Genomic DNA, 18,889 nt, shown 5'->3' with positions numbered 1-18,889 from the left:
CACCCTCTCCTCCCTGACCTATCACCTTCATCCCCTCCATCCCCACCCCCACTCACCCATTCTACTCTATGCTACTTTCTCCCCATGCCCACCCTCCTCTAGCTTATCTCTCCATGCTTCAGGCTCACTGCCTTTATTTCTGATGAAGGGCTTTTGCCCGAAATGTCGATTTCGCTGCTCCTTGGATACTGCCTGAACTGCTGTGCTCATCCAGCACCACTAATCCAGAATCTAACCGGATTGACAGCTTTTCACACCCAAATCCGGCTACAGAAAGCGAGAGGCTGTGCCATTCACTTTCCAGCTAGATTGTAGTCGGTAAGGAGAGATCTCTGGGTGACATTGCCTCTTTAAACCGAACCTGAATGTGAGGTTTCTTTAAGATAATGAATGTCCTATTTCGGCCTCTGAAACTGACAGGATTGTTACATTGTATCCCCAGTCCCGGCCTGAAACTGACGGGATTGTTACATTGTATCCCCAGGCCGGGCCCTGAAACTGACGGGATTGTTACATTGTATTACCAGGCCCGGAGGCCCTGAAACTGACGGGATTGTTACATTGTATCCCCAGGCCGAGCCCCGAAACTGACGGGATTGTTACATTGTATCCCTAGGCCAGGGCCCTGAAACTGACGGGATTGTTACATTGTATCCCCAGGACAGGCCCTGAAACTGATGGGATTGTTACATTGTATCCCCAGGACAGGCCCTGAAACTGACGGGATTGTTACATTGTATCCCCAGGCCGGGCCCTGAAACTGACGGGATTGTTACATTGTATCCCCAGGCCGATTGTTACATTGTATCCCCAGGCCAGGTCCCTGAAACTGACAGGATTGTTTACATTGTATCCCCAGGCCCGGGCCCTGAAACTGACGGGATTGTTACATTGTATTCCCAGGTCCGGGCCCTGAAACTGATGAGATTGTTACATTGTATCCCTAGTCCCGGCCTGGGATTTCGCTGAAGCTCTAGATTGATGTCTCTGTCTTTTTGCAGCTCTTGCACTTGTCTGAATCTTCACCCTCGCCATGTTCGGCATTTTGAAGGGTTTAGCTGGTGGTGGTGGTAGCAGCGGCCTTTCGGGCCAATTACTCCAGGGATTGGCCGGCGTCATTGGGTAAGCGACTTCGTTTAAAACCTGCCTGAGTCAGATGGGGGTTTTCAAACAAAAATGACAACCTTGACTATTTCAAGCCACCCTCTCGCCACTTTTTAAGATTCAATTACTTTGTGTAAACTTGCAATACTGTCTCCCTGTTCATCAAACTGCCTCATAGTGAACATGCAGTTTAACATTGTTTTGAATGGGTGGGGTTCACCAACTCTGGTGCTCACCAAAATTCATCCGATTTGAGAAGCGTTTTAGCTCCGGCCTATGGGTACAGGATCTGGTCTGGGATCAAAGCTTCCAGTATCCTGTTGGCGGTGCCTGTTTGTAAATTGAAAACATCGCAGTGCATTGAAGGAAGTTGAGTACAAGGCAGGCTATTGCATTTTCCCATGCTGATTACAGAATTCTGCAAACTCAATTCCCTGCCCATATCATTGTTGTAGTTTTAAATTCCAGACACATTTGGAATAATGACCATTTAGCATTATTTTCAATCAATCTGTGCTGATATGTTATTGACAGAGACTCAACCCAGAGCTTCTGACACTACCATTGCTCCACAAGACCATTTGGTTTACCATTTGGATACTGACCCGAGCACACTGGGTCCAAGGAATCGATTACCGAAGCTGATCACTTGAGCAAAGATCAGCCATTAAGATGGTTAATTTCATGGCTTATTTTCTGATTAAACTCTGTGTTGCTCCATGTGGTGGGGTTTGGGCGAGGGATTAGTTCAGTGAAGTTTGTTTACCGGGGGATAGGAAGCTTGAGTGAGCTTTGTCATGAAAGGTTTTAGGTAACCTCCTTCCAGCTGTGATTATGGCTGGTTGAAATGTGTGCGTGTGCGCGCGCTCTTGAAGATCTCTGCTGCATTGCATGGGCCATTGGAATACAGTGTTGACCTCTTTTTTAATCCAAGAAAAATGTAAACACGTTGGAGTAATTCTGAAGGTCTGCCAGACTAATATGCCAGAATGGTGGGGGAGAGGTGATGGGGAAAGGTTGGACTGTCTAGGCTTCTGTGCACTGATATTCTGAAGAATGAGGTGGCTTGATTGATAAACTATAAGATCTGAGGGATCTTGACAGGGTGGCTGTAAAGATAATCTTTCCCCCTGTCAGTGAGTCCAGAGCTCGGGGTCATTGTCTGTCCATCTAAAAAGAGGTGAGGCAAAGACTTTTCCAGTGGGTTGTGTCTCTTTTGGAAAGTACTTCCTGAAAAGACTTGAGAGGAGGGAATGGCCCGATTCCTGCTCTCTGTGGTATGGTCATACTCTCAGCAGCTGAGTAAAGATAGTGAAGAGAACTCAATCTTTGACTGGTGTGACCAGATTTACTGCCACAGCAGAGAGACCTCCCTGGATATTGGCATCGCTTGTAGCTTCAGGTTCCCTAAAAACAGGCTGACCCCCTCAGAGGGAAAATAATAAGGGACACTTTGAGCACCGTGGTAGGCAGGTGGTTTTCTGGCAGGGGTTTGGGGCACTGTGAGGGAACCAGTTTCTGCAAGGATGCCCAAACAAATGTTGTATTCATTTCTGGGAGGTGGGCATCGCTGCCAAGGCCAGATTTATTGCCCATCTCTAATTGCCCAGAGGGCATTTGAGAGACAACTGTATTGTGGGTCTGGAGTCACATGTAGGCCAGACCAGGTAAGGATGGCAGTTTCCTTCTGAAAGGACATTAACGAGCCAGATGGGTTTTTCTGACAATAGACAATGGATTCAGGGTCATCATTAGACTCTTAAGTTGAGTTTTTTAAAAATTGGATTCGAATTCTCACATTTGTTTGCCACATTCCCCCGTATGAAATTCTTCACTAATTTTGTCTCCCTGACCCCATCAACATTGCTCCCCTGGCTTGGTTGTCTCTCCCCAAGTCCCCTCGACACAACTGTCCTCAGTTATTAACTCAGTGTTTGCAGGATCTCGCTGTGTTCAGATTATGTGTTTCTCTGCATTTCAGCAGTTGCTGCGTTTCTAAAGTAATTCATTGGCTGGGGAGCACTTGAGAATATATGAGGCAACAAAAGGTTCTTCCAATCCCCTCTGCCTCAGTTGAACCCACCTCCATCTCTTTTCCAAGTCCTGACCATGTGGTGGGTGGGGAGGGGGTGATGGAATTCTCAAGACACCCTTACTTTGTTTGCATGTAAACTAACAGAATAGATAAGGGAGAACCAGTAGAATGTATTTGGATTTTCAGAAGGCTTTTCACAATGGTAGCAAAGTGACTCAGTGGTTAGCATTGCTCCTTTACAACACCAGGGGACACTATGATTAAAGTCCTGCATAATAACTTCAAAGCACTTAAGTTTGGTGGTAATATACAGGCCTTGATTGAGAATAAGTTAGTAAGCAGAAAACTGCAGGAATAGGTGGGTCATTTTCAGGGGGAAGGCAGTGACAATTGGACCAGTACCTGAATCCCAGCTATTTTCAATGATCTGACTTATTTGTTTGGGAAAATCAAATGTAATATTTCCGAGTTTGCTGATGACACAAAAAGGAATTGTGAGTGATGAGGAGGCTGTAGACAGTTCAAAGCAAGTTAGACAAGTTGATTGAGTGGTCAGATGCTTGGTGGGTCGAGCATAATCTGGATCAATGTGAAGTTATTTACTGCGGTGTGGCAAAAATGAATTGTCGAGTATTATTAAAATGGTGATGGATTGAGAAATATCAGTGCACAAAGAAACCTAGATTTCCTTGTACAATAGTTACTCAAAGCAAGCATGCTGGTGCAGCAACAGTTCGAAAGGCAAGTCGCCCTTTGACCTTCATTACAAGAGGATCCAATTAAGGGAGTGCGATACCTTACTGTAACTTTACTGGACTTGGTGAGACCACACCTGGAGAACCATGTGCAGGTTTGGTCTCTTTCCCCAGAGACAGGACATAGTAGACATGGAGAGTATACAGTGAAGGTTCACCAGACTGATTTCTGGGATTACAGGAAGTGAGATTGGTTTGGCTGGGGTGGTGTTCACCAGCATTGAGAAGAATGGTGGGGGGTGGGGTGGGGGCATGAGATGTGTAAAATTCTGACAGGCCTGGACAGACTGGATGCAGGGGTCCTCTGGCTTGGATGTTTACAGTCCCAGGATATTGGGTAGGCCTTTAGGAATAATGAGAAATGTCTTTAACTGGGAAGGTAGTCACCCTGTGGAATTGTCTATGTTGTAGAGGTCAAGTCACTGAACCAATGTCTTTCTGAAGTTGAGGTCTGAGTGTTAAAGCTGTCAAGAGGTATGGGGAGAACAGGGGAGTATGGCATTCAGCTAGAAAATCAGTTGTGATCATTTGAGTTTTAGGGAAGGCTGGATGGGCCCAATGGCCTCCTCTCCTATTGCTGGGATAAAGAGGTGAGGAAATTTACAGGAAAGTTATCATCGTGCAGTATCCAGCCTGAGAACATCTGTGGGATTGTTGCATTTTAAAAATTAACCTATTTTTCTAATCAACTTGTTCAGAGATATTATTACGCATGTCAGGAGCAGATGGGACTTGAAGCCAGGCATCTCTGGTCCAGAGGCAGAAGCACGGCCCCTGCACCACAAGGGGGCCCCCCTGTGCCAACAATTAAAAGAGGGGTGTGCACTTATGAGTAACTCGGCCTCTTCCAGCGGCAGGTGTGGCTTTTAACAGAGTTGGTTCTTCCACATTTTTTTCTTGTAATGAGCTGCTGAGCCTTTCCCTGAGGTTAGTTACATGACAGCTCAGTAGAGGACAGGTCCTGACAGCTTTTCCATCAGGTGTTTGACACTGCACCAGTCAGACCGCCATTTTCCACAACTGACAGGACAGTCAGGCACAGTGGTGGCAGATGGAATTCAATCTGACAAAACTCTGGGCTCATGCACTTGTGGAGGGCAAACAAGGTGAGGGATGACACTTGGAATGCTTGGATCCTGGAGTGTATTGAAGATCAGAGGGACCTTGATGTGCATATCCATAGTTCGAGTCAGATCTTTGACCAGCATAGACCTGGCTGAATGGCCTCATGCCGTAAATGTCTGATTCTGTGAACACTCCATTGTTTTGTACACTAGATCTTGATGCAGTGTGGTGGATATATATCCTTTTGACTGACCACAGCTTCATTTGCATAACCAGGATAGCATTATGCAAATTTAGAACATGTTCAGGAAGAATTGAGGAACTGGAAGTTTGTATTTGCACCTGTAATAAAACACAACCTTACATATGGAATAAGTGCTGATTAAATGATTGATTTGCAGCTTGTCAATGCAAACTTCATTCTGAGGGGGTTGGAAGAATGAACATAAATCTGCTTGAGTGAGTGAGTTTATGGCTTACTGTCGGTGTTTAAATCCTCTGATTTGTGTGTCACAAGCAGCACACAGCAAGATCGAACAAACAATGCAGTCATGATCAAACAGCAATATGGTAATGATCTAATCTGTGTTGATGTTGGCTGGGAAATTGGCAGGGTGCCATGGAGTGGTGGTGATGGTGCCATGGTATCTTTCTGGAAGAAAAGATGGAGGCCTAGCTTTTGGTGCGGCATTCATTGAATCACACAGACAAGAGGAGGCTCTTTGGCCTATCGAGTCTGTACTGCCAGAAATACATAATCTACACAGGTCCCACTTTCCAGCACTGGGCCTGTAGCCTTGAATTTAAAGTACCCGTCCAAATGCCAAGATGGCGGCAATCTGAGAGGATCGCGTTGCAGAGCTCTGCACCGTGACACAAGCAGGACAAGCTTTTAACCCACCCTTCCCGGATTATTGCGATATCCTGGTACTCTAGAAAGGTAGGGGAGTCCCAGGAAACTAAAAATTAAACTTACCTGCATTTCTTGTCGTCTAGCGATGCTGAAGAAGGGAGGAGGAGTGTCCAAGTCTGGGCCCGGGGCCCAGCCTGCAGGATCCTTGGTGTCAGTTACTTTCCAAGCCCTGGTGAAGAAGCTTGCAAAGTCCAACAAGATGCTGCATAAACAGACAGAGGAGAAGCTGGCCCCAATCTCTATCATGCTACAGAAGCCCTGGAGACGCAGGTCTGTAATTTGCGCAACCAAGTGGATGATCACGTGAATGGGCAGGAGAAAAAAACATTCAGGTCATCGGTCTGCCTGGGGCTAAGAAAGGTGAGCAGCCTGCGGAATTTATTGAGGGCTGGCTGTCGAAATGTCTGAACTTGGAGGCTAGGCATGAGAGGCTTGGAGATTGAGAGGGCTCACTGGGTCACAGCGCGGAGGTCAAGTTTGGGTCAATGTCCTCGTCCTCGTCCTCTCCTGGTGCGGTTTCATCACCATAGCCATAAGGAGAGAATTGTGGAAGCTTCCAGAATCCAGGGGAAGGATCCAAAGGCCCTAATTTATGAGGCTTTTAGGATCATGTTCTTCCAGGACTTCTCAGCGGCGGTGATCCAGAAATGAAAATCTTATGACGGTGTCAAGAGAAGACTGAGGGAGCTTGGAATTCAATACTCCCTGAGGTACCCAGCAGTGCTTTGGATCACCTTAGATGGATCCGTACATCTCTCTTTTACACGTCAGAGAAGACAAGAGACTTTGTGGACAAATTAACCCAATCTGAACAATGTTATGTACAAATAGTAGTGTTGTTTGGGTATGTCTTACAAAAAAAACAGGAAATCCAGTTGGAGCTTTCTTTTCCTATATATATTTGTTTCTATTGGTAATAATTGGGTGTAAACTATGTTTGGTGGCAGTTGAGATGTGTACTTTCAATTTTTAAGTTGCGTTATACCAAAGGATGGGTACAGCGCTGCGGTCTGCATTGAGTACTGTGCTCACACAGATGGCAAAGAAGGAGCTTACCTTTTGCTGAGCGTGGTGACAGGTTATATGAGCACGGAGATAGGCCAGGCAAATATTTAGCATATCTCGCCAGGCAAAGGAATGCCCTTCAAGCCATTACGGCGATTAGGGAAGGGTCTGGGAACTTAACGTGTGACTCCAAAAAGATTAATGGGCATACCAGAGATTTTACTCTAAGTTAAAAGGGGCGGCACGGTGGCACAGTGGTTAGCACTGCTGCCTCACAGCGTCAGAGACCCGGGTTCAATTCCCGCCTCAGGCGACTGACTGTGTGGAGTTTGCACATTCTCCCCGTGTCTGCGTGGGTTTCCTCTGGGTGCTTCGGTTTCCTCCCACAATCCAAAGATGTGCAGGTCAGGTGAATTGGCCATGCTAAATTGCCCGTAGTGTTAGGTTAGGGGATGGGTGGGTTGCGCTTCGGCGGGTCGGTGTGGACTTGTTGGGCCGAAGGGCCTGTTTCCACATTGTAAGTAATCTAATCTAATCTTACATCAATCTGAGGGTTGTGAGGAGGGTCGGGCAAAGATGGAATCTTTTTTTTAAGGATCTGGAGCTCCCAGGCATGACCCTCAAACAAGAGTCTTTTCTCAATGCTCCCTTATCAGAGCAAGAGATGCAGGAAGCTGTGAGGCAGCTTCAGAGTGGAATTCTATAAGGGGTTATAAGCATACTGTCAGGCCCGATGCTCAATATGTTTAATGACTCATACAGCCATGATTGTTTCCCGCCATCTCTGAGAGAGGCCAATATTTCACTTATTCTTAATAAAGAGAAGGTCCCGGAGGATTGTACTTCATACAGTCCCATTTCACTCCAAAATGTGGACTTTAAAATCTTCTCTAAGTCTCTTGCGTTAAGGTTAGAGACTGTGTTACCCACTATTGTTAAAGAGGACCAAACAGGCTTCATAGAGGGCTGGAGTTCTCCAATAATGTTCGGAAGCTGCTTAATGTAACTTAAGTATGTCAGCAACGGTCATTACAGGGATTGGTGATTGGTCACATGCAGAGAAGGCATGTGACAGAGTTGAGTGGCCGTGCCTTTTCTATACTCTGGAGCAGTTGGGTTTGCGCAAACTCTTTATAAGACGGGTAAAGATTCTCTACAGTGGCCCTCTCACTGCGGTCATCACTAATGGGATACGGTCAAGTAATTTTAACATTTTTTTTAGGGGCAGCTGGCAGGACTGTCCCCTTTTACCACTGCTTTTTATGTTGGTGATTGAACCATTGGTGGAGGCCAGTTGTGGGGATCCTAATGTATCAGCTCCAGAAGTGGGGTCAAAATTACCTAAGATTTTGTTGTATGCGGACAATGTCCTAATTTTTTCATCAAATCCAGCAGTTTCAGTGCCTCACCTGATTCAATGCATTTGCGCATTTGGTGCCATTTTGGGATACAAGATTAATTTTGCTAAATCAGAGGCTATGCCTATGGGTGGCCTTATGAAAGGTGTTGAGGGCAAATATTGATTCCCATTTAAGTGGTCACGGGGGGGGGTTTGTGTATTTGGGCATTTTCGTTGCCCCAGTTTTGGATCGGCTGTTCAAAGCCAATTTTGTTCAATTATTTGACAAAATCTAACAAGACCTTCAAAGATGGGAGGCGCATCCGGTCTCAGGGTTGAGTCAGATAGCGCTTATTAAGATAAATATTCTCCCCCGTTTGCTATACCCTGTTTGGATGGTTCCCCTGATTTTCAATAAGCAAATATCCAGGACACTAGCGACTGGTTCAGCTCCATTATCTGGCATTGTAAGCGGTCCCTCATTAAGTTAGCTCAACTGCAACTACCTCACAGATTGGGGGGAGTGGATCTCGCAGACATTAACAACTACCAACTAAGCTTGCTTTTATCATACGTCAATGATTGGGCTCGTGGGGACCCTCTTTCAAAATGGTTAGATATCAAAACCTCCAAGCAGTGTGCCCCCTTACCAGCTTCTTGTTTTTGGACAAAATGAGGATAGTTAAGGAATATTGCCATAACCCAATAGTTATCAATACTGTTAAAGCATGGAGGGCAATTCGGCAGAGGGAAGGCAATATTGGCAAAACATCTTTGTTTACACCTTTAGTGGGGCTAATAGATTCAGGATTCAAACATTGGGTGGTTAGGGGTGTGTCTTGCATTAGCGATTTATTTGAGGGAGACACAATGATATCCTTCGATCAGTTAACACAGAAATACGAGCTATCTAATAGGGACCTCTTGCGTTATTTTCAAAAAAAGACTACACTTTTGACTGAACCTGACAAATCCAACATTGAGAAGAAAGAGAATATTATCTGTCAGCACTTTACATCATCAATCTGAGGTGTCCCCTCAGATAAGTTTGATTGACTCTGCAGGGTATGGGAGAGAGAGCTAGGTGTTGAAGTCTCCTCAGGGGCATGGGAAGATATTTGGGAAAATGAAAGAATGATATCAATTTGTAATAGGACCAATGTTTTACAGTTGAAGATTCTCCACAGGGTCCACTTGGCACCGGACTGTTTGTTAAAATTTAAACCAGGGGGATCTTCAACATGCCCCAAGTGCAAGGTCTGTACAGGTACTCTGACCCATTGTCTCCGGTCAAACGTACTGGAGTGACAGGGACAATGGAGAGGAGTTTGGGTGTAAGGGTCAAGAAGGACCCGATTACTCCTCATTTTTAGCGCAAGAAAGAATATCTTGCTAGGTTGGGTATTTGAAAACGCCCCGGGCCTGTTGCCTTGGATATTCTCACAAGTATGGTACATCACAAAACTGAGAATTTTTGTAAGACATGTTTGTTTCCAATGCTACTGTACAGTTTGTGACTGTGTGCGTGATATTTTTTATGAATAAAATACATTTTGAAATCCAAAAAGCTCACTGTGTACACATGTTGTTGACACCAAAGGGCTTTGAGATGTTCTGAGGCTGTGAAAGGTGCTATATAAATGTAAGTTCTTGCTTTTTTGATGGCAGCTGTGTGTGAACCTCTGACATTTCCCAGTAGACCATAGCGATGGTTTAAAAACCAATGATACTAAGTGCGCTGGTTGTTTGTAGGCAAATGTATAGCAAAGGAGCTATTTAATTCAAACTGTGCTTGTAATACAGCCACTCACAGGACACCGTTTCCCTTTTACTGATTTCAGTTTGCCCACTGTCACTCTCCACAATCCCACTGAGCTCCCATGAGGATTGGGAGCTTTGTGTTTCAGCACCTCCAGATCAAGGTACAGATTCTCATTGTATTCATTTTGACCCGTTTAACGATATTTGTTCCGTAAGTGCACTCATCAGGGCCCTCCCGCACTATTTCTTGCTAGCTTATTCCCAGCTTTACCAAGTATTCACACTGTGCCTTACTGTGTGTGAGAGAGACAGAGAATGTCCATGTGACTGTTTTTGGAGGGGGGAAATGAGTGTGTGTGTGTGTGTGTGTGAAAGAGAGAGAGTGGGCTGTATGTGAGTGAGAGAGAGAATGTGATGTATGTATGTGAGACAGAGGGTGTGTGTATGTGAGTGATAGCATTTGACTGTGCTGTGTGTGTGTGTGTGTGAGTATGCTCTGAGAGTGAGGCTGTGTGTGTCTCAAAAAGAAATAATGATGTGTCAGTGTGTGTGTTTGTGAGAGATTGAGCTGTGGTGTCTGACTGTGAGAGATTGTGCTGTTTGGATAGTTTTGTGGTATTTACCCAGGAAATGTTGAACATAACAACAGCTCATCTAACAAGCGCCCTGTACAATTGACTCTCCCTCAGTCACAAAGACCTCTCAACTCTTGTCTTCACCCCAAAACCACCCTACCTTCCCAAACTATTTCACAACACTGAGTGGGCTGGCCTCACAAGCATGGGCAGAGAGAGCGGAGTTGTCTCCTTGGTCGGGTGGAGACTGAGCCCAGCGTGGGGAGAGAGTGTGGAGTTGGCTGTGAGAGATTGAGCTGTGGTGTCTGACTGTGAGAGATTGTGCTGTTTGGATAGTTTTGTGGTATTTACCCAGGAAATGTTGAACATAAAAACAGCTCATCTAACAAGCGCCCTGTACAATTGACTCTCCCTCATTCACAAAGACCTCTCAACTCTTGTCTTCACCCCAAAACCACCCTACCTTCCCACCCTACCTTCCCAAACTATTTCACAACACTGAGTGGGCTGGCCTCACAAGCATGAGCGGAGTTGTCTCCTTGGGGAGACTGAGCCCAGCATAGGGAGAGAGAGCGGAATTGGCTCCTTGGGGAGACTGAGCCCAGCATGGGGAGTGAGAGTGGAGTTGGTGCCTTGGGGAGACTGAGCCCAGCATGGGGAGAGAGAGCGGAGTTGGCTCCTTGGTCGGGGGGAGACTGAGCCCAGCAAGGGGAGAGAGAGTGGAGTTGGCTCATTGAGGAGACTGAGCCCAGCAAGGGCAGAGAGAGTGGAGTTGGCTCCTTGGGGAGACTGAGCCCAGCATGGGGAGAGAGAGTGGAGTTGGGTCACTGGGGAGACTGAGCCCAGCATGGGGAGAGAGTTGGCTCCTTGGGAGACTGAGCCCAGCATGGGGAGAGAGAGTGGAGTTGGCTCCTTGGGAGACTGAGCCCAGCATGGGGAGAGAGAGTGGAGTTGGCTCCTTGGGGAGACTGAGCCCAGCATGGGGAGAGTGGAGTGGAGTTGGGGCGTTGGGCGGGGGGGGGGGGGGGGGGTACTGAGCCCAGCAGGGGGAGAGAGAGTGGAGTTGGCTCCTTGGGAGACTGAGCCCAGCATGGGGAGAGAGAGTGGAGTTGGCTGATTGGGGAGACTGAGCACAACAGGGGGAGAGAGAGTGGAGTTGGATCCTTGGTTGGGGGAGGACTGGGTCCAGCATCGGGAAAGAGAGTGGAGTTGGCTCCTTTGTCGGGGGATACTGGGCCCAGCAGGGGGAGAGAGAGCCTTTAGCGAGCTGATAACAGCAGTGATTGTGAGTCTAGTGGCCAGTGTTGGCGCTGAAACCGAATGTGTGGGCTGGGCGGTCTCTGACGTTTGTGGGCCCAGCGCAGGAGTTGAGGCTGTGGCAGGACTGTGGGCTTTCAATGGCAGGGCAGTCGCCCGAATGACTGTCATCGTAACACCTGACCAGATTTGGCATTGTCCCACCACCCCCTGGGGGACCGAACTAGCCCCTGGTGAAAATACACACTCACCCACTTACCAGCTTACCCAGCTGATAAGTCACTGACCTATCCACTCTGAATGTTCACCCACTCACTCACTAATGTTCACACTAGAAATTCAAACCAATCTTATGGCAGCTAAGTGCTACAAGAAGGGGATGTGTCTAGTTTCCCTCTGATATGACAGAGCTGCAGTGAATCCCTGCAATGGATCTGTGTGATGGATGGGAGAAGTGGGAAGGAGGTCAATTTGGCAGAAATACATCCACATTGCTATTAGAGAAAGAGGATTAGAATTTTGATTCCATGACACTGAAGGAACGGTGATATTTTCCCAAGTCAGCATTAGGTTAGATTAGATTCCCTATAGTGTGGAAACAGGCCCTTTGGCCCAACAAGTCCTCACCGACCCTCCGAAGATCAACCCACCCAGACCCATTTCCCTCTGAATAATACACCTAACACTACGGGCAATTTAGCTTGGCCAATTCACCTGACCTGCACATCTTTGGACTGTGGGAGGAAACCAGAGCACCTGGAGGAAACCCACGCAGACACGGGGAGAAGGTGCAAACTCCACACAGATAATCGCCCGAAGCTGGGATCGAACCCGGGTCCCTGGCGGCGTGAGGCAGCAGTGCTATCCACTGAGCCACTGTGCTGCCCCGAAAGGATGGTTGACAAATGTTATGGGAATTTGCAATTGGTGGTATTCCTATATATCTGTTGGCTTGTCCTTTTAGATGATATTGGTCATTGGTTTGGTGGGTGCTGACTAGGAACTTTAGTGAATTTCTGCGGTGAATCTTGAAGATGGTACACATTGCTGCTACTGTGCTTGAGAGCTGGAGGGAGTGAATGTTTGTGGATTTGGTGCCAATCAAGCAGGCTTCTTTGTCCTGGATGGTGTCAAGCATTGTGGGTGGTGTAGGAGCTGCTCTCATACAGGTAGGTGGGGAGTATTCCATCACACTCCTGACTTGTGTCTTATGGAAGATGGATAGGCTTTGGAAAGTAGGAGGTGTCTCACTTGTTGCAGGATTCCTAGCCCCTGACCTGCTCTTGTAGCCATTGTATTTGTGTGGCCAGTCCAGTTTGGTTTCTTATCAATGAATATATGGATGTTAATTGTTGCGGATTCAGTAGGTAGCTAGTAGTAGCATCATTGAAAGTCAAGTGCTCTGTGTGTGCATCAGAGAGAGAGAGAGATTGTGCTGTGTGTGTATCAGAGAGAGATAGAGATAGAGATTGTGCTGTGTGTGTATCAGAGAGAGAGAGAGAGATAGAGATTGTGCTGTGTGTGTATCAGAGAGAGAAAGAGAGATAGAGATTGTGCTGTGTGTGTATCAGAGAGAGAAAGAGAGATAGAGATTGTGCTGTGTGTGTATCAGAGAGAGAAAGATAGAGATTGTGCTGTGTGTGTATCAGAGAGAGAAAGAGAGATAGAGATTGTGCTATGTGTGTATGAGAGAAAGAGAGATAGAGATTGTGCTGTGTGTGTATCAGAGAGAGATAGAGATTGTGTGTCTGTGTACCTTTAATATTTCCTTATGTAAATTGTGCTTATTAAACCTTTAACAAAAATTCCATTCCTTCAGTCAGTACCTGAAGGTGGGCGGCACGGTGGCACAGTGGTTAGCACTGCAGCCTCACAGCGCCAGAGACCCGGGTTCAATTCCCGCCTCAGGCGACTGACTGTGTGGAGTTTGCACGTTCTCCCCGTGACTGCGTGGGTTTCCTCCGGGTGCTCCGGTTTCCTCCCACAATCCAAAAAAGTGCAGGTTAGGTGAATTGGCCACGCTAAATTGCCTGTAGTGTTAGGTAAGGGGTAAATGTAGGAGAATGGGTCTGGGTGGGTTACGCTTCGGCGGGTCGGTGTGGACTTGTTGGGCCGAAGGGCCTGTTTCCACACTGTAGGTAATCTAATTCAAAATCTAATTCAAAATACCTGTGCCCACTCACTGCTGCCACACCTGCTTAGTATTTCCAGCATTTTCTATTTTTATTTGAACATCAATACTATGTGGTCTGCTGATGATTGGATCTTACACTCCCATGGGTGTGAATGTTTGTGAAAGTCCTGAAAGTGATTGTACTCAGTTGCTCAATGGGCAAAGTCTTAGGGTTGGGTGGAGCCCATTAAAAATCACATTTAATTACAACTATCTAACAAAACAGTCACTGCTTTTGTTTCTAAGGGGAGACAATGCAGCGCAGATAGAGGTAATTCAGCACATTTACTCTGCACTGGCCCTCTAAATCCCACCCCAAATTGACCACAGTTAACCGGAAAACTACAGGACAATTTAACATCGAGAGTGTGGTGCTGGAAAAATGCAGCAGGCCAGGCAGCATTCAAGGAACAGGAGAATCAATGTTTTGGGCATAAGCCCTTCATCAGGAATGGCAGTTGAACATACATATGGCACTGAACCTACATATTTTCATACTGTGGAGGAAACCAGAGCATCCAAAGGAAACCCAGAGGGTGGCATGTGCATGGAATGAGCTGCCAGAGGAAGTGGTGGAGGCTGGTACAATTACAACATTTAAAAGGCATCTGGATGGGTATATGAATAGGAAGGGTTTAGAGGGATATGAGTGTGAATGTGCAGAGGTGCAAGGCTGGAATTGAACCCTGGTGCTGTGAGGCAGCAATGCTAACCACTGTACTACCATGCTACACAAACTCACAGCCCTTTCTTTGGCTCGGCCAATGGCAGAACAGACAGGTGATACTAAAATTGTGTAACATTCTAAAATAAAAGCCAAGTAGTGTGGATGCCGCAGAGAGAAACTGCATTAGAGAAGCTCAGCAGGTATGGCAGCATTTGTGGAGAGTGAAACACAGTTAACACTTTGAGTCTGGCATTACATTTTTTCAGAACTAAACACAAATTGTTCCACAGCTAGAGAATGGTGTGCAGTTTTAGTGGCCACATGACAAGATGCACCCGATCAAATTGGATGAGGAACAGAGAAGAAGGGGGGACTGGACTGGAAAATATTCACTTAGGAAAGACACACTTGACTAGGGCTGTAATAGAGGAGGTTGAGATAGGATTGAAATGGGATCAGTAAAATGATGAAGGCCTCATGTATAGTGAACAGGAAGGACCAGTTTCTCTTAGCAGAGGCAACAATTTTGTTTTAAAAATGGGACATGGTATCGCTGGTTAGGCCAGTGGGCAGGAAAGGCATCTCTGTGGGTCTGGAGTCACGTGTAAATCAGATTTTCTTCCTTGGAATGAATGAATGTACCAGGTAGCTCTGTGGTCACCATGAGACCAGCTCCTTTAATCCAGGTCATTTTTATTGAATTTGAATTTCAATATCGGCCTTGATCGGATTGGAAGCCCGGTCCCCAGAACATTAGCTGAGGGTTTAGGATTGCTAACCCAGTGGGCAGCGTTTAAAGTGCTCACTGGGAAATCACACTAAAGAATTCAAGCAACATACTCCAATAGAACCATCATTCTAGGGTGTGGTTGCCTGCAGACATACCATAAGGCTGATTCATTGTTAATAATGGTCTCCTCCCATCTAACTGTGTATAGAGTCTTAGAGTCATAGAGATCTCCAGGATGGAAACAGATCCTTCAGTCTAACTCGTCCATGCCGACCAGATATCCCAACCTAATCTAGTCCAATTTGCCAGCACTTGGCTCATATCTATCTAAACTCTTCCTATTCATATACCCATCCAGATGCCTCTTAAATATTGCAATTGTACCCAGCCTCCACCACTTCCTCTGGCAGCTCATTCCATACACGTACACCCTCTGCGTGAAAATGTTGCCCCTTAGATCTCTTTTATACCTATCCCCTCTCAACCTAAACTTATGCTCTCTAGTTCTGGACTCCCCCATCGCAGGGAAAAGACCTTGTCTATTTACCCTATCCATGCCCCTCATGGTTTTATAAACCTCTATAAGATCACCTGTCACCTCTGACCCTCCAGGGAAAACAGCCCCAACCTATTCAACCTCTGCCTATAGCTCAAATCCTCCAACCCAGGCAACACCCTTGTAAATCTTTTCTGAACCCTTTGAGGTTTCACAACATCCTTCCAATAGGAAGGAGGTTGCAATTGCATGCAATATTCCAAAAGTGGCCGAATCAATTTCCTGTACAGTTGCAACACGACCTCCCAACTCCTGTACTCAACAATCTCACCAATAAAGGTAAACATACCAAACACCTTCACTATCCTATCTACCTGCGACTCTACTTTCAAGGAGCTATGAACCTGCACTCCAAGGTCTCTTTGTTCAGCAACACTCCCTAGGATCTTACCATTAAGTGTATAAGTCCTGCGAAGATTTGCTTTCCCAAATTGCAGCACGTCGCATTTATCTAAATTAAACTCCATCTGCCACTTCTCAGCCCATTGGCCCATCTGGTCCAGATCCTGTTGTAATCTGAGGTAACCCTCTTCGCTACCCACTACACCTCCAATTTTGGTGTCAGCTGCAAACTTGCTAATTGTACCTCTTATGCTCGCATCCAAATCATTTATATCAATGACAAAAAGTAGTGGACCCAGCGCCGATCCTTGTGGCACTCCACTGGTCACAGGCCTCCAGTCTGAAGAACAACCCTCCACCACCAACCTCTGTCTTCTACCTTCGAGCCAGTTCTGTATCCAAATGGCTAGTTCTCTCTGTATTCCATGAGATCGAACCTTGCTCACCAGTCCCCCATGGGGAACCTTGTCGAGTACCTCACTGAAGTCCATATAGATCACATCTACTGCTCTGCCCTCATCAATCCTCATTGTTACTTCAAACACAATCAAGTTTGTGAGACATGATTTCTCACGCACAAAGCCATGTTGACTATCCCTAATCAGTCCTTGCCTTTCCAAATACACGTACATCCTATCCCTCAGGATTCCCTCCAACAGCTTGCCCACCACTGACCTCAGGCTTACTGTTCTACAGTTCCCTGGCTTGTCCTTACCACCTTTCTTAAACAGTGGCACTACGTTAGCCAACCTCCAGTCTTCCGGCTCCTCACCTGTGACTATCGATGATGCAAACATCTCAGCAAGGGTATCACTTCCCTAGCTTCTCACAGAGTTCTGGTCAGGTCCTGGGGATCTATCTATGTTTATGTGTTTCAAGACATCCAGCACTTCCTCCTCTGTAATATCGACATTTTTCAAGATGTCACCATCTATTTTTCTACTTTCTATATCTTCCATGTCCTTTTCCACAGTAAACACTGATGCAAAATACTCTTTAGTAGCTCTCCCATCTCGTACGGCTCCACACGAAGGCTGCCTTGCTGATGTTTGAGGGGCCCTATTCTCTCCCAAGTTACCCTTTTGTCTTTAATGTATTTGTAAAAACCCTTTGGATTCTCCTTAATTCTATTTGCCAAAGCTGTCTCATGTCCCCTTTTTGCCCTCCTGATTTCCCTCTTAAGTATACTCTCCTACTGCCTTTATACTCTTCTAAGGGTCCACTCGATCTATCCTGTCTATACCTGACATATGCTTCTTTCTTTTTCTTAGCCAAACCCTTAATTTGTTTAGTCATTCAGCATTCCCTACACCTACCAGCCTTTACTTTCACTCTAATAGGAATATACTTTCCCTGGATTCTCATTATCTAATTTCTGAAGGCTTCCCATTTTTCAGCCGTCCCTTTACCTGCGAACATCTGCCCTCAATCAGCTTTAGAAAGTTCTTGCCTAATACCGTCAAAATTGGCCTTTCTCCAGTTTAGACCTTCAACTTTCAGATCTGGTCAATCCTTTTCCATGACTATTTTAAATCTAATAGAAATATGGTCACTGACCCCAAAGTGCTCCCCCACTGATTCTCCTGTTCCCTGGATGCTGCCTGACCTGCTGCGCTCTTCCAGCAACACATTTCCAGTTTAGAAAGTTCTTGCCTAATACCGTCAAAATTGGCCTTTCTCAAGTTTAGACCTTCAACTTTCAGATCTGGTCTATCCTTTTCCATGACTATTTTAAATCTAATAGAAATATGGTCACTGGCCCCAAAGTGCTCCCCCACTGACACCTCAGTCACCTGCCCTGCCTTATTTCCCAAGAGTAGGTCAAGTTTTGCACCTTCTCTAATAGGTACACCCACATACTGAATCAGAAAATAGGAATTCCGAACGATTAGTGTCTCGGGCTCATACATCTGGCAAAGCCACACACTTAACACATTCCTCTCCATCTAAACCCTTAACACTATGGCAGTCCCAGTCTATGTTTGGAAAGTGAAAATCCCCTACCATAATCACCGTATTATTCTTACAGAAAACGGAGATCTCCTTACAAATTTATTTCTCAATTTCCTTCTGTCTATTGGGGGGGTCTATAATACCATCCTAATAAGGTGATCATCCCTTTCTTACTTCTCAGTTTCACCCAGATAACTTCCCTGGATGTGTTTCCGGGAGTATCCTCCCCCAATTTCCGTAATCAAAAATGCCACTCCCCCCTCCTCTCTTGCCTTCTTTACTGTCTTTCCTGTAGCATTTGTATCCTGGAACATTAAGCTGCCAGTCCTGCCCATCCCGAGCCACGTTTCTTTAATTGCTGTGATATCCCAGTCCCATGTTCCTAACTATGCCCTGAGTTCATCTGCCTTCCCTGTTAGGCCCCTTGCATTGAAATAAATGCAGTTAATTTATCAGTCCTACCTTGTCCTCTGCTTTGTCCCGCCTGCTCTGACTGTTTGACTCGCTTCTTTTCTCAACTGTACCAGTCTGAGACTGATCTTTTTCCTCACTATTTCCCTGGGTCCCACCCTCTCACCTCACTAGCTTAAATCCTCCTGAGCAGCTCTAGCAAATCTCCCTGCCAGGATATTAGTCCCCTTCCAATTCAGGTGCAATCC

General features: G+C 46.1%; 1 protein-coding gene across 1 annotated transcript in view; it reads left to right on the top strand.

The window, feature by feature from the left end:
• The first annotated feature begins 258 nt into the window (after nucleotides 1-258).
• Nucleotides 259-18,889, top strand: part of capns1b (calpain, small subunit 1 b) — a 64,885-nt gene continuing 46,254 nt past the window's right edge. Inside the window, exons 1-2 of the mRNA XM_043681035.1 lie at nucleotides 259-318; nucleotides 1,002-1,122. Coding sequence (XP_043536970.1) covers nucleotides 1,034-1,122 — 89 coding nt within the window. The 5' untranslated portion in view covers nucleotides 259-318; nucleotides 1,002-1,033. The remainder of the gene's footprint in view (nucleotides 319-1,001; nucleotides 1,123-18,889) is intronic.

Source organism: Chiloscyllium plagiosum, chromosome 41 (genome assembly GCF_004010195.1).
Source record: "Chiloscyllium plagiosum isolate BGI_BamShark_2017 chromosome 41, ASM401019v2, whole genome shotgun sequence".
In the NCBI taxonomy this organism is placed as follows: domain Eukaryota; kingdom Metazoa; phylum Chordata; class Chondrichthyes; order Orectolobiformes; family Hemiscylliidae; genus Chiloscyllium; species Chiloscyllium plagiosum.
The sequence above is the reverse complement of the archived record's forward strand: the minus strand, read 5'-3'. Positions and strand labels throughout refer to the sequence as shown.